The following is a 14,198-nucleotide window of genomic DNA, read 5'->3' on the forward strand; positions in this document are numbered from 1 at the left end:
CCACCACTACACCACTACTACCACTACTAAACCATGACCACTGCTACATCACCACTACCACTAATGCACAACCACTACCACTAAACCACTTCCACTAAACGATTACTACACCACAACCACGACTATATCACCGCTACCACGGCTGAACAACCACTCCTACTATGCCACCACGACAACTACACTACACCGCTACTATTATTATTACCAAAACTGCTACTACACCACCACTACTTCATAGGTACTCGCTGACAGCACTTGCCACAACATGCCTGTTGAGGCCATACGGGGGGGGGGATCTTTGTCTTTGCTTTGTGCGTGTGTACGTGAGTTAGCATTGCAGGCTGTGTGGTGATGGTGGCAGTAGTGGTTGTTGTGCCGGTGGTAGTAACAATGATGACGGTGGTGGTAATTATGATTGCGGTGTTGGTAGTGGTGATAATAGTGGTGGTTGTGGTGGTAATGATGCTAGTAGTGGTGGTATTGATGATGGTGGTGGTGGTGGTAATGGTGGGGGTTGTGGTGGTGTGAGTGTCGGCGTGCTCGCCTGATCGGTAGTAATCATCGCAGGCCGTGTGGTGATTGTGACAATTGTGCCGGTGATGGTGGTGGTAGTTATGCCGGTGGTGGTGGTGGTGATTGTGGTTATGCCGGTGGTGGTGGAGGTGATTGTGGCCGTGGCGGTTGTGCGGTGAAGCGTGGCTCGCGGGGCTATCGGGCCTAGGTGGTGGGCAGCCTCCGCTCGGTGTCGAATTCCGCGTCCGTCGCGAGTGGCCGAGGCGATACGGAGGAGGTGGGGGGGGGGGGGTGCCGTTTTCTTTGTCCAGGTGGCGCTGGTGTACCCCAACAGCGACGCCACCGCGTTCGTCACCGCATTCTACGGCTGCCTCCTGGCCCAGCTCACGCCGGTGCCCGTCGAGGTGCCGCTCTCCCGCAAGGTGCGCGGGCCACCACTGCCATCGGCGGCATCGGCAGCAGCACCACCATCAGCAGCAGCAGCACCACCATCAGCAGCACCACCACCACCACCATCATCAGCAGCACCAACACCACCATCAGCAGCACCACCACCACCATCATCAGCAGCACCACCACCACCATCATCAGCAGCACCACCACCATCATCATCAGCAGCACCACCACCACCATCATCAGCAGCACCACCACCATCATCATCAGCAGCACCAACACCATCATCAGCAGCAACAGCAGCACCACCACCATCATCAGCAGCACCACCACCACCATCATCAGCAGCACCACCACCACCACCATCACCATCATCAGCACTATCATCATCTTCGGCAGCAGCATCAGCAGTGCTTTCCTCAGCAGCAGAAGTAGCATCAGCAGCATTTTCCTCCTGATGAGTTACAACATCAACATCATTGTCACCCTCTTCACCTGGGCGGGTGACCGTGGCGGGTTGACCGTGGCGGGTTGACTATGGTGGGTTGACTGGGGCGGGTTGACTGTGGCGAGTGACCGTGGCGGGTTGACCATGGCGGGTTGACCGTGGCGGGTTGACCGTGGCGGGTTGACCGTGGCGGGTGACCGTGGCGGGTTGACCGTAGCGGGTTGACCGTGGCGGGTTGACAGTGGCGGGTTGACCGTGGCGACCTGTGCTGTGGGTGCAGGATTCGGCGAGCCAGCAGATCGGCTTCCTGCTGGGCACGTGCGGCGTGGCCGTGGCGCTCACGAGCGACGCGTGCCACCGCGGCCTTCCCAAGGGCCCCACCGGTGACATCGTGCAGTTCAAAGGTCGCATGCATCACACGCGTCGCACACGTCACACATGTCACATGCATCACACGCATCGCCCGCCTCGCGTATCGTACGCACGTAGCTCGTCAGCCATCAGGCACGTCACTTACAGTGCAGGTGACTCGATTGGATTGCAAGACACGAGCCGCAGCAGTACGACTGTGGCCATGCAACCCACCGTGGGGGCCACACGCTAAACCCACTGCGGTTCCTCCTCCTCCTCCGTAAGCGGCTGCCGCACAGCGGTGGACGTTGTCGTCGTCGTGATTGTCATCATCATCATCGATATCATCGTCGTCGATATCATCGTAGTCATCGTCATCGCCGTCATAGTCGTCGTTGTCAACATCGTCATCGTTATCATCGTCGTTATCGTCGTCGTCGTCGTCGTCGTCGTCGTCGTCTTCGTCGTCATCGCCGTGTCTCTCCTTTCACGTCGTCCCAGGCTGGCCCAAGGTGCAGTGGTTCGTCACCGACTCGCGGAACCTCTCGAAGCCGCCCAAGGATTGGAGGCCTCACGTCCACGAGGCCGACGACAGCACGGCCATGATCGAGGTGAGGGGGCCGAGCGCTCGCAAAGCGCCATGCCGGTGGAGTCGAGCTCGCGCTGCCGCAGTCCTTGGATGACGATGACGACGATGATGATGACGACGACGATGACGACGATGACGATGATGACGACGATGATGACGACGATGATGACGACGATGATGACGACGATGATGACGATCGTGTCCCCCCCCCCCTCCCCCGTGTGTGCCCGTGTCGGTGTGCCCGCGGCAGTACAAGACGGGCAGGGAGGGCAGTGTGGTGGGCGTCACGGTGACACGCCGCGCCGCGCTGGAACACTGCCGTGCCCTGCGCCAGGCCTGCGCCTACATCGAAGGTGCCCCGCGGCGTCCCCCACGTGAACCGCTGTCCCGCACGAACCATTGTCCCACATCGCCCCTCGTCTACGCTGGGTCCACACCTGAGCGACACGTGGCATGCACAACTTCCACGGCCTGCACCCCGGCCCGCACCCCGGCCTGCACCCCGGCCTGCACCCCGGCCTGCACCCCGGCCTGCACCCCGGCCTGCACCCCGGCCTGCACCCCGGCCTGCACCCCGGCCTGCACCCCGGCCTGCACCCCGGCCTGCACCCCGGCCTGCACCCCGGCCTGCACCCCGGCCTGCACCCCGGCCTGCACCCCGGCCTGCAGCCAGGCTGGTTGTGTTCATCGGCTGTCTCTTCTTCGCAGGGGAAACCATGGTGAACGTCCTCGACTTCAAAAAGGACGTGGGTCTCTGGCACGGGATTCTGGCGGTGAGTGGCGAGGGGGTTGGTGGTGGTGGGGGGGTGGTGGTGGTGGGGGGGGGGGGTGGTGGTGGGGGGGGGGGTGGTGGTGGGGGGGGGGGGTGGTGGTGGGGGGGGTGGTGGTGGTGGGGGGGGTTGGTGGTGGGGGGGGGTGGGGGGGGCAGACGGAAGCGGTGCCGGTGGTCGTGGTGGTGGTGCTGGAAGTGGCGTCAACGTGCGGCTGGCGGGTGTTGTTGTGCGTGTTGTTGCGAGTGTTGCTGGCGGGGTGCTGTGCCCTGCAGGGAGTGTTCTGCATGCTGCACGTGGTGTGCGTCCCCTACGCCCTCATGAAGGTCAACCCCGTGTCCTGGCTGCAGAAGGTGTTCGCTTACAAAGGTTGGAGACCCCGGCACGGCACACCACTCACCGCACGCGGCACACCGCAGCGTGCTACACACCGCACGCGGCACACCACTCACCGCACGTGGCACACCACTCACCGCACGCGGCACACCGCAGCGTGCTACACACCACACGCGGCACACCACTCACCGCACGTGGCACACCACTCACCGCACGCGGCACACCGCAGCGTGCTACACACCACACGCGGCACACCACTCACCGCACGTGGCACACCACTCACCGCACGTGGCACACCGCAGAGTGCTACACACCACACGCGGCACACCACTCACCGCACGTGGCACACCACTCACCGCACGCGGCACACCGCAGCGTGCTACACACCACACGCGGCACACCGCACACCGCAGCTTGCTACACACCACTCACCGCACGCGGCACACCGCAGCTTGCTACACACCACACGACACACACCACACACACCGCAGCTTGCTACACACCACACGACACACACCACACACACCGCAGCTTGCTACACACCACACGACACACACCACACACACCGCAGCTTGCTACACACCACACGACACACACCACACACACCGCAGCTTGCTACACACCACACGACACACACCACACACACCGCAGCTTGCTACACACCACACGACACACACCACACACACCGCAGCTTGCTACACACCACACGACACACACCACACACACCGCAGCTTGCTACACACCACACGACACACACCACACACACCGCAGCTTGCTACACACCACACGACACACACCACACACACCGCGTATGCTACAAATACCGTACTGCACCGTCACACAGACGGAACGCAGCACACGGCGCGGTGTGACCAGCGCACCGCCTCGTCTCTCACCACCGCCGTGTCTCCCCGTCCCACCCTCACCCCCTGCGCCGTCTCCTCACCCCGGCAACCGCTCGCCGCCCGTGCCGTGCCACCCGTGCCACTCCGCCCGTGCCACTCCGCCCGTGCCACGCCGCACGTGGCGTCCCAGCGGCCGTGGCGTGCGTGAAGTCGCGCGACCTGCACTGGGCCATGGTGGGCTTCCAGGAGCAGAAGGACGTGGAGCTCGCCTCGCTGCGCTCGCTGCTCGTCGCTGACGCGGCCAACCCCTGTGAGCGGCGGCGGTGTCATCGTCGTGATTATTGTCGTCGGCATCGTTGTCATCATCAGCATCTTTTTCATCGTCAGCATCGTCGGCATCACAATTATCATCATAGTTATTGTCGTCAGCATGAGTCATTGTCGTCATCATCGGCATGTTTTTGATCATCAACATTGTCGCCATCACAATTATTGTCGTCATCATCATCATCATTATCGTCATCATCATAGTTATTGTCGTCATCACCTTTGTAATCGTCAGCGTCATTGTCATCGTCGTCGTCGTCAACATCGTCATCAATCTTCCCCATCATCGCAAGCAGCGCCTGGGTTCGATTCCCGACTCCGGCACCTTGCTGCGTGGAGTTTCTATGTTTTCTCACCCTGTTCATGAGAGTGTGTCTGAGTGAGAGTTTGTGTCTGAGTGAGAGTTTGTGTCTGAGTGAGAGTGTGTGTCTGAGTGAGAGTGTGTGTCTGAGTGAGAGTGTGTGTCTGATTGAGAGTGTGTGTCTGATTGAGAGTGTGTGTCTGAGTGAGAGTGTGTGTCTGAGTGAGAGTGTGTGTCTGTGTGAGAGTTTGTGTCTGAGTGAGAGTGTGTGTCTGATTGAGAGTGTGTGTCTGTGTGAGAGAGTGTGTCTGTGATCGTCTGCGAGCGTGTGGGGAGCGGTGGTGCAGCGGTTAGCGCTACGCTGCGCTATGAACCCTGTGACCCGAGTTCGACTCCCGCTCACGGCCAACGCCGGTGACGATTGTCTGAACCGGTCGTGGGCGTCCTCCCCTCGATCAACTCAAACGAGCACCCCGTGCGGTGGGTGAACATCGCCACTGGGGAGACAAAGACGGTCGGGCGTGCTGCTGGCCACCCACACCCTCGTGTGCCGTGCCGGCCTTCATAGGCGCACGCGAACAGCACTTGCCCCGACAGTCTGTTAAGCCTACACAGGGGACTTTTGTCTTTGTGAGAGTGAGCGGAGTTTGCGCATGGCGCTGGCTGCTGCCGCCTCTCCCCTCTTGTCTGTGGTTCTTCGGCATCGGCCTAATGACCCGTGACCCCCGCGTGACCCCCGCGTGACCTTCACGTGACCCCCGCATGACCCCCGCGTGACCCCCGGCCCCCAGGGTCGCTGTCGTCCTGCGACGCCTTTGTGTCGACGTTCCGGTGCCGGGGCCTGCGCCCTGAGGCCGTGCAGCCCTGCGCCTACTCAGCAGAGGGGCTCACCGTCGCCATCCGGCGGTGAGCGAGACGCTCATCCACGTGGCGCTCACCCACTCAACACTCACTCGGTGCTCAGCCACTCAACGCTCACCCACTCAACACTCACTCGGTGCTCAGCCACTCAACGCTCACCCACTCAACGCTCACCCACTCAACACTCACTCGGTGCTCAGCCACTCAACACTCACCCACTCAACACTCACCCACTCAACACTCACTCGGTGCTCAGCCACTCAACGCTCACCCACTCAACACTCACCCACTCAGCACTCACCCACTCAACACTCACCCACTCAACACTCACTCGGTGCTCACCCACTCAACACTCACCCACTCAACACTCACCCACTCAACACTCACTCGGTGCTCAGCCACTCAACGCTCACCCACTCAACACTCACCCACTCAGCACTCACCCACTCAACGCTCACCCACTCAACACTCACTCGGTGCTCAGCCACTCAACGCTCACCCACTCAACACTCACCCACTCAGCACTCACCCACTCAACACTCACCCACTCAACACTCACTCGGTGCTCACCCACTCAACACTCACCCACTCAACACTCACCCACTCAACACTCACCCACTCAACACTCACTCGGTGCTCAGCCACTCAACGCTCACCCACTCAACACTCACCCACTCAGCACTCACCCACTCAACACTCACCCACTCAACACTCACCCACTCAGCACTCACCCACTCAACACCCACTCGACGCTCACCCACTCAGCACTCACCCACTCAACACCCACTCGACGCTCACCCACTTTTGCGGCCAGGTCGCTTCTGACAAAAATAACTACAGAGCTCAGTGGGGCCTTAACTGGACAAATAAAATAGTTTGTTTTAGAGAAAGGAGGGTCGCTCTTTCAAACACGACGATGGGGCTCATCTCCACGAGGGGGACTACCTCCACGAGGTGGATCACATCCACGATAGGGCCCATCTATCCGCAAGGTGGGGGGGGGGGGACACACCTCCACGAGAGGGCCCAATCTTCACGAGGAGGACAATGTCACCGAAGAAGGCAATCTCCGCGATAGGAACACTTACCTCCACGAGGAGGCCCACCTCCGCTGGGGAGCCCATTGTTGTTGGATTATCATTTGTGGCCAGGTCAATGTGATATCATTTGTGGCCAGATGGCAGGAATATCATTTGTGATGGCCAAGTCTCTTCTGAAAAAGAGCTACGTAGCTCAGTGGGTGCCTTGTTTGATAGTTTTTATTTCTAGTTTCACACGGAGGGGGTGTGGGATCCTTGTTGTGTTTGTGCGTTTCCCCGGCAGACGGGGCGAGGAGCCGGGCGGGACCCCGGAGCGCGTCACGCTGAGTCTCGGCGCGCTCAGCCACGGCGTCCGGCGTGCGGAGCGACGCGGCGCGGCACCCTCACTCCTCGCCGTGCTCGACATCGGCCCGGCCCTGCCCGGTGGTGAGACTCGCGTGCACCGCTACCATCACCGATAACATCACCGATAACATCATCACCATCACCGATAACATCACCGCTACCATCACCAATAGCATCGCCGATAACATCACTGATAACATCACCATCACTGCTACCATCACCGATAGCATCGCCACCTCCATCAGCACCATCACTGATCACATGACCGATAACAACAACAACCGCCATTTGCCACAAAGGGGCGGTAACGTCACCACGGTGCTTGTGCCAGGCTAGGTGCACGTAGAGGCCACGTGAAGTGTCGAACGCCCGCTTGCAGGAGGTCACAGGGCAGACCAAGGTTCAACGGGTCGACTGACTGAGATGAGTGGCTGATGGCACCACTTGTGCCCCCTACTGTGCCAACTTGCTGTGCTTTAGCCACCCGGCGCTCCGCTCGTTGTTGTGAGCATCGCTCCTCCACCCTCCGTTGTTGTTGGAGGGCGACTGCCTCCAACTGCCCAGTAGCAGCATCCTTCACGAGCCTCCTCCACAGAGGCCGATATTGACACCGCTGGTATCAGTCATCGGCAAGTCCACTCAGCTCCACATCCTCTTGTACCACATCACTCCATCTCTTCTCTAGCCCGTGCTGCTCCTATCACACAATCCAGCCTGGTTAAACCCAGGATGGATTGTAGGCAGGCCAGCCTAAATGGTTCTAACTGGTGAAGATGTTCCATTAGGGAGTGCGGGGTCCATGTTTCGCAAGTGAAATGCTGAGAGAGGCTGGCATTTGTGCATAGACTGCCCTAGATGACATAACACCATTCTGGACCACTGGACAGGTTCCGCAGTATTGGAAGGATGCCCTGTAACAACTACAGGGGCTTCTCACTCCTCAGTGTGCCAGAAAATGTCCTGGCAGGAGGAGAGGCTTGCGGAGTGGCAGCCTCTCCTCCGCAGTGAGCGTTCGAACATTCCACGTGGCCACACGTAGTGGCTTTTTGTTGTTTCTGGAGGAGCCTCGAGGGTAAGGATTCAGTCTCTTGGCTCCGCCAAATGGGATTTGGCCAGGAAATGTCATGGACGCCTGTCCCCTCGGGGCCTCCGGCACAAGCTTAGTTGCATATTTTTCACGTGGTTTTGTGGTCATTTAATTGAAGGTGGAGGGGTTACCAGCCCCTCGCACCCGTTCAGTGCCGATAACATCTCCATCTCATTCACCACCACCATCACCACCTCCTGCACCGCCATCACCCCTATCATCACTGATAACATCAGTCGATTCCATCACCACCACCATCACCGCTGCTATCACCGCTGCTATCACCACTGCCATCACCGCCATCCCCATCATCACTGCCATGACGTGGTAAGTGTGTCTCAGCGTGTCGGTAACGGTGGTGAGAGTGGTGAGCGTGCGACGGTACTGGTGGTGAGCGTGGTGTGCGTGTGCCGTAGCGGTGGTGAGCGTGGTGAGGACGGACGCGCCGGCGCTCTGCCGGGAGGACGAGCTGGGGGAACTCTGCGTGAGCTCCAGCGGCACCGCCTCCGGCTACTTTGCCCTGCCCGGCATCACCAAGGCCGGCTTTGAGGTGCGCCGCACCGCACCACCACACCGCACCACCACCATACCGCACCACCACCATACCGCACCACCACACCGCACCACCACCCCACTACCCCAACACACGACACCGCACCACACCGCACCACCACCACACTGCACCACCACACCACCACAATACCACACCAACACACCGCACCACCACCTCGCACCACCACCACACCACACCACCACAATACCACACCACCACACTGCACCACCGCACCACCACCACACCACACCACCACCACACTGCACCACCGCACCACCACCACACCACCCCGCACCACACCACCACCACACCTCACCACCACAACACACAACACCGCACCACTCCGCAGTCCACCACACCGCACCGCTACACTGCACCACCACTGTGCCACGCAAACACCGCCCCGTTACTCGCGGCAATGCCTCTGCTGGGCGAGGCCGTGCCGACTCCACACGCCCAACCCCGGTCCCCCCCCCTCCCTCATGCCTGCCCCCACCCCGGCCCCCACCCCGGCCCCCACCCCCCTCCCAACCCCGCTCCCCCCCCCGGCACAGCTCTCACCGCTCAGCGAGTCGGGCGTGCCGGTGGACGCAGAGTTCCCGTTCGTGCGCACCGGACTCCTGGGCTTCGTGTCGCCTGTGAGTCACCCCCCCCACCCCCACCCCACCCCCCCGTCTGCCAGCTCCCCCTCTCACTCACAGCACAGATTGCAGATTCTAGATCCAAAGAATCACAGATCAACTGATCCCAGATCCACACATCCCAGATCAGCAGATCCACATATCCACAGATCAACAGATGCACAGATATCAGATCATACATTCGTGAAATCCTAGATTCTCAGATCTCAGGTTCCCAATTCTTAAAACCTCGAGTCTCCAGATTCACCGGAGCAGATGATTCACAGGAGCTGTGCGTGCAGGACTCAGCCCTGGTGACCCCTGTGTTGCGGTGTGACCTCTGTGTGGCGGTGTGACCCCTGTGTTGCGGTGTGACCCCTGTGTTGCGGTGTGACCTCTGTGTGGCGGTGTGACCCCTGTGTTGTGGTGTGACCTCTGTGTGGCGGTGTGACCCCTGTGTTGCGGTGTGACCCCCTATGTTGCGGTGTGACCTCTGTGTGGCGGTGTGACCCCCTGTGTTGTGGCGTGACTCCGCCAGGCCGGTATGGTGAGCGTGGTGAGCCGTGTGGACGGCTCCATGTTGGTGAGTGGCCGGCGCCACAGCTCGGACGACGTCGTGGCCACGGTGCTCGCTGTGGAGCCCGGCAAGTTCGTCTTCCGGGGGAGGCACGTACACACACACGCACGTACACACAACACCCGCAATTCACTACAAAGTGGCGGTTACGTCACCACGACGCTTGTGCCAGGTTAGGTGCATGTTGAGGCAACGTGAAGTGTCGAACGCCCGCTGGCAGGAGGTCATGGGGCAGACCCAGCAGGTGCCACGGGTCGACTGACTGAGACGAGTGGCTGATGCCCCCTACTGTGCCAACTTTCTGTGCTTTAGCCACCCGGCGCTCCGCTCGTTGTCGTGAGCGTCGCTCCTTCACCCTCCATTGTTGCTGGAGGGCGACTGCCTCCAACTGCCCAGTAGCGTCCTTCACGAGCCTCCTCCACAGAGGCCGATCTTATCACCGCTGGTACCGGTCATCGGCAAGGCCACTCAGCTCCACATCTTCCTGTATCACTCCATTTTTTCTCTAACCCGTGCCGCGCCCGTTTAGCCCCCTCGATCCGGCCAAAAAAAAAACAGTTTAGGCATGCGGTGACTTGGCATGTGGGCTACATGACCCAGCCAACGCAGCCTTGCCTGCAAGAGGAGCTCACCGATGGGACTTTGTCCAGATCTTTCAAGGGTTTATGAACTCCTCACACAATCCAGCCTGGTTAAACCCAGGATGGGTCGTAGGCAGGCCAGCCTAAATGTTTCTAACCGGCGAAGATGCTCCATTAGGGGGGTCCACGTTTCGCAAGCTTAGGAGAAGGGAGGGAATGACTGTGGCCGAGAAGACCTGAAGCTTCGTGCGGAGTGACAGACCAGGTAGCTTCCACGCAGCGTTACGCAACTGATGAAAAGAATGCCGCTCGACTGATTCGGAGTGAGATCTCTGTTGTCAAACCAGAGCCGGTCATAAGCACACTCCCGAGGTATGGGAAACTCTCCACTCTCTCCACAACTGCCCCATCACCAATTGGGAGTTGTGGGGTGGAGTGTCCAATGGTATAAAATACCCAGGCAGTTGCTTAGTTTTGGTGGGGCTGATAGTGGCAAGCTCCAGGTGCAGCACCAGCGCCTCTAACTCCTCCTTGATCAGCCTCCCATTGTATCTGTACCAGATATAAATGCCTTTAGTAGAGCCATCGAAGGCTTCACGAACTACGTGGTCGTAATACATGTTAAATAATGTGGGAGTCAGAGGACATCCCTGTCGCACCCCAAGGTGAACAGGGAATGGTTCCGACTCCCGGCTGCCACGTAGTTTTACCCGGGCCCGCTCACCATCATGAAGGTCCTTAATGATCGTGAGCAGAGGTTCAGGGACTCCAAAAGCACGAAGAACAACCCAGAGCCCAGGCCTACTGATGGTATCATAGGCCTTGACCAGGTCAATAAAGCAGAGATATAGGTCTTGTTGGAATTTTCTACACTTCTGCTGTAGCAGATGCACATAAAATATGGCATCTGTGCAGGACCGCCCTTTCCTGAAACTGCATTGGGGCTCCGCAAGCCTCTCCCCAGCGTGCCTGGGAAGGCGATGTTGAATAATCCTTGCCAGGCCCTTTTCCAGCACACTGAGGAGTTTGATGTCCCTGTAATTGTTACAATCTGTGCGGTCCCCCTTCTTTAAGAGGGGGACCACCAGGGCATCCTTCCAATCCTGCAGAACCCATCCAGTGGTCCAGACTGTTGTTATGATGAAGGGCAGTCTGTGCACAAACGCAACCCTCCCTCAGCATTTCGCTTGGGAGATCATATCTGCCCAGTGCCTTTCCTGGTCTCGTACTCTGGATCACATTAAGTACTTCCTCAACAGATGGAACCTCAGTGCCGTGGGGAGAGGGCAAATTTCGATTGGCGTTTGTAGCCACCACAGCAGCAAAAGGGGGCTCTGGACGGGTGCGAGGGACTGGTAACCCCTCCACCTGCAATTAGTTACCACTAAACCACGAATTAAATCTTTAATTAAGCTTGTGCCGGAGGCCATGGTGGAAAAGGCGTCTATGACGTCTGCTGGCCAAACCCCCATTTGGCGGAGCCAGGAGATTGAATCTTTACCCTCGGAGCTCCTCCAGAAACAACAAAAAAATCACTGCGGGTGGTCACGTGGAATATTCGAATGCTCACTGTGGAGGAGAGGCTGCCACTACTCTGTAGGAAGCTGGACCGGTACCGCCTGGATCTCTGTGGTATTCAGGAGGTCCGGTGGACCATGAGGGGTGGACAGTCCTCTACCCGGGGCAGGAGACTGCCAAACAACAGGGAGTGGCTCTAATTCTGAACACGCACGTGCACGCACACACATACACGCACGCACGCACATGCATAAACACACACGCACATGCACGTACACATGCACGCACGTACACATGCACACACACGCACGCACATGTGCTCGCACACATGAATGAGCACGGACACACACACGTGAGAGCAGTGGTAGTGTCCTGGTTAGCGCGCTGCGCGAGGAACCTGCGAACCCGAGTTCGATTCCCGCTCACGGCCAACACCAGTGGCAATTATTTGACTGGTCCTGGGCCTCGCCTAGGGCTACTCAGCCCCAAATGAGTACCTGGTGCGGTGTGTAGTAAACATCATCACTGGCGAGACAAAGGCGGTCAGGCGTGGTGCTGGCCACCACCCACCCCTTCGTGCAACGTGCTGGCCTTCATAGGTGCTACTCGCTAACCGTACTTGCCCCGACGGTCTGTTAAGGCTACATGGGGGACCTTTGTCTTTGTGCGTGCGTCAGAATCGCAGTGTTCTCCATCACCGTTCTGCATGACGAGCGGATCGTGGTGGTGGCCGAGCAGCGCCCGGACGCATCGGAGGACGACAGCTTCCAGTGGATGACTCGGGTTCTGCAGGTGAGCGAGTGTGAGTGAATGAGCGAGTGTTTGTGGATGACCTGGGTTCTGCAGGTGAGCGAGTGTGAGCGAGTGTTTGTGGATGACCTGGATTCTGCAGGTGAGCGAGTGTGAGCGAGTGTTTGTGGATGACCTGGGTTCTGCAGGTGAGCGAGTGTGAGCGAGTGTTTGTGGATGACCTGGGTTCTGCAGGTGAGCGAGTGTGAGCGAGGTGCGGGGCGGAAGTGTCATGCCTAGCGCGCGCTGCACCCGGAACCTGACGACCCGAGTTCGATTCCCGCTCACGACCAATAACGGTGGCGAATATTTGAACCGGTCCTGGACCTCCCCAGGTGCGGTGTGTTAGACATCACCCCTGGGGAGACAAAGGCGACCGGGCGTGGTGCTGGCCACCCACGAATCTCGTGCACCGTGCCGGCCTTCACAGGCGGCGACGCTACTCGCCAACAGCACTCGCCCCGACACTGTTGAAGGCTACACGGGGGACCTTTGTCTGCGCGCGCGCGTGCCCCCGCCCGTGCGGGCCGCACCACCGCCTGCGAAGACCGTCGCGGCCTTAACGGGCGCTCGCTGACTCCCCGCAGGCCGTGGACGGTGTGCACCAGGTGGGCGTCTACTGCCTGGCGCTGCTGCCCGCAAACTCGCTGCCCAAGACGCCGCTGGGCGGCATCCACTTGTCGGAGGTGCGCCAGCGCTTCCTGGAGGGGACCCTGCACCCCTGCAACGTGCTCGTGTGCCCGCACACCTGCGTCACCAACCTGCCCAAGCCGCGGCAGAAGCAGCCAGGTGTGGCTCCAGGGCGGGCAGCACTGCACGTGCGCTCGCAAGCTCACCCGCTCCCTTGCCCGCCTCGCCCGGTCAGCCACTCGCGTAATGTCTGGCCTACCCCCACCTTTCCAATCGTGGTACATTCCACCTTACCCTCCCCCTGCCCCCCCATTCACCCCCCTTACTATCGTGGTACATTCCCCCCCTCCCAAATTATCTGATTGTGGTACATTCCCGGAGGCCTGGCCCATTCATGGTGTCTTCATGCATTCCCTATGCACCCCCCCGCCCACCTTTTCCCCTGTCCCCCCCCCGCGCTATCCTTGGTACATTCCCCTTGTGCCTCCCCTTCCCCCCCCCGGCTCGTCCCACGTGCCAGTGGATGTGGGCCCGGCCTCCGTGATGGTCGGGAGTCTGGTGGCCGGGAAGAGAATCGCGCAGGCGAGCGGCCGCGACCTGGGCCCCTGCGACGATGACCCCACCAAGAAGGTGACGCCCGCCGCCACTGGCGTCGTCACGGCGCGCGAACCCACCGACTGTGCAGCCATCATCACGAGCCATGCCACTTGGACCCACCACTCTG

At 59.8% G+C, this 14,198-nt stretch overlaps 1 protein-coding gene across 1 annotated transcript in view; it reads left to right on the plus strand.

The window, feature by feature from the left end:
• Positions 1 to 14,198, plus strand: part of LOC144736665 (disco-interacting protein 2 homolog C-like) — a 32,065-nt gene that overhangs the window by 7,482 nt on the left and 10,385 nt on the right. The window contains exons 8-22 of the mRNA XM_078619237.1: positions 825 to 935; positions 1,635 to 1,758; positions 2,207 to 2,316; positions 2,545 to 2,647; positions 3,003 to 3,067; positions 3,340 to 3,433; positions 4,436 to 4,555; positions 5,665 to 5,779; positions 7,058 to 7,200; positions 8,623 to 8,756; positions 9,314 to 9,397; positions 9,918 to 10,045; positions 12,733 to 12,847; positions 13,432 to 13,633; positions 13,995 to 14,104. Coding sequence (XP_078475363.1) covers positions 825 to 935; positions 1,635 to 1,758; positions 2,207 to 2,316; positions 2,545 to 2,647; positions 3,003 to 3,067; positions 3,340 to 3,433; positions 4,436 to 4,555; positions 5,665 to 5,779; positions 7,058 to 7,200; positions 8,623 to 8,756; positions 9,314 to 9,397; positions 9,918 to 10,045; positions 12,733 to 12,847; positions 13,432 to 13,633; positions 13,995 to 14,104 — 1,758 coding nt within the window. The remainder of the gene's footprint in view (positions 1 to 824; positions 936 to 1,634; positions 1,759 to 2,206; positions 2,317 to 2,544; positions 2,648 to 3,002; positions 3,068 to 3,339; positions 3,434 to 4,435; positions 4,556 to 5,664; positions 5,780 to 7,057; positions 7,201 to 8,622; positions 8,757 to 9,313; positions 9,398 to 9,917; positions 10,046 to 12,732; positions 12,848 to 13,431; positions 13,634 to 13,994; positions 14,105 to 14,198) is intronic.

The sequence above is a fragment of the Lampetra planeri genome, chromosome 62 (genome assembly GCF_965212315.1).
Source record: "Lampetra planeri chromosome 62, kcLamPlan1.2.h2, whole genome shotgun sequence".
Taxonomy (NCBI): Eukaryota; Metazoa; Chordata; class Hyperoartia; order Petromyzontiformes; family Petromyzontidae; genus Lampetra; species Lampetra planeri.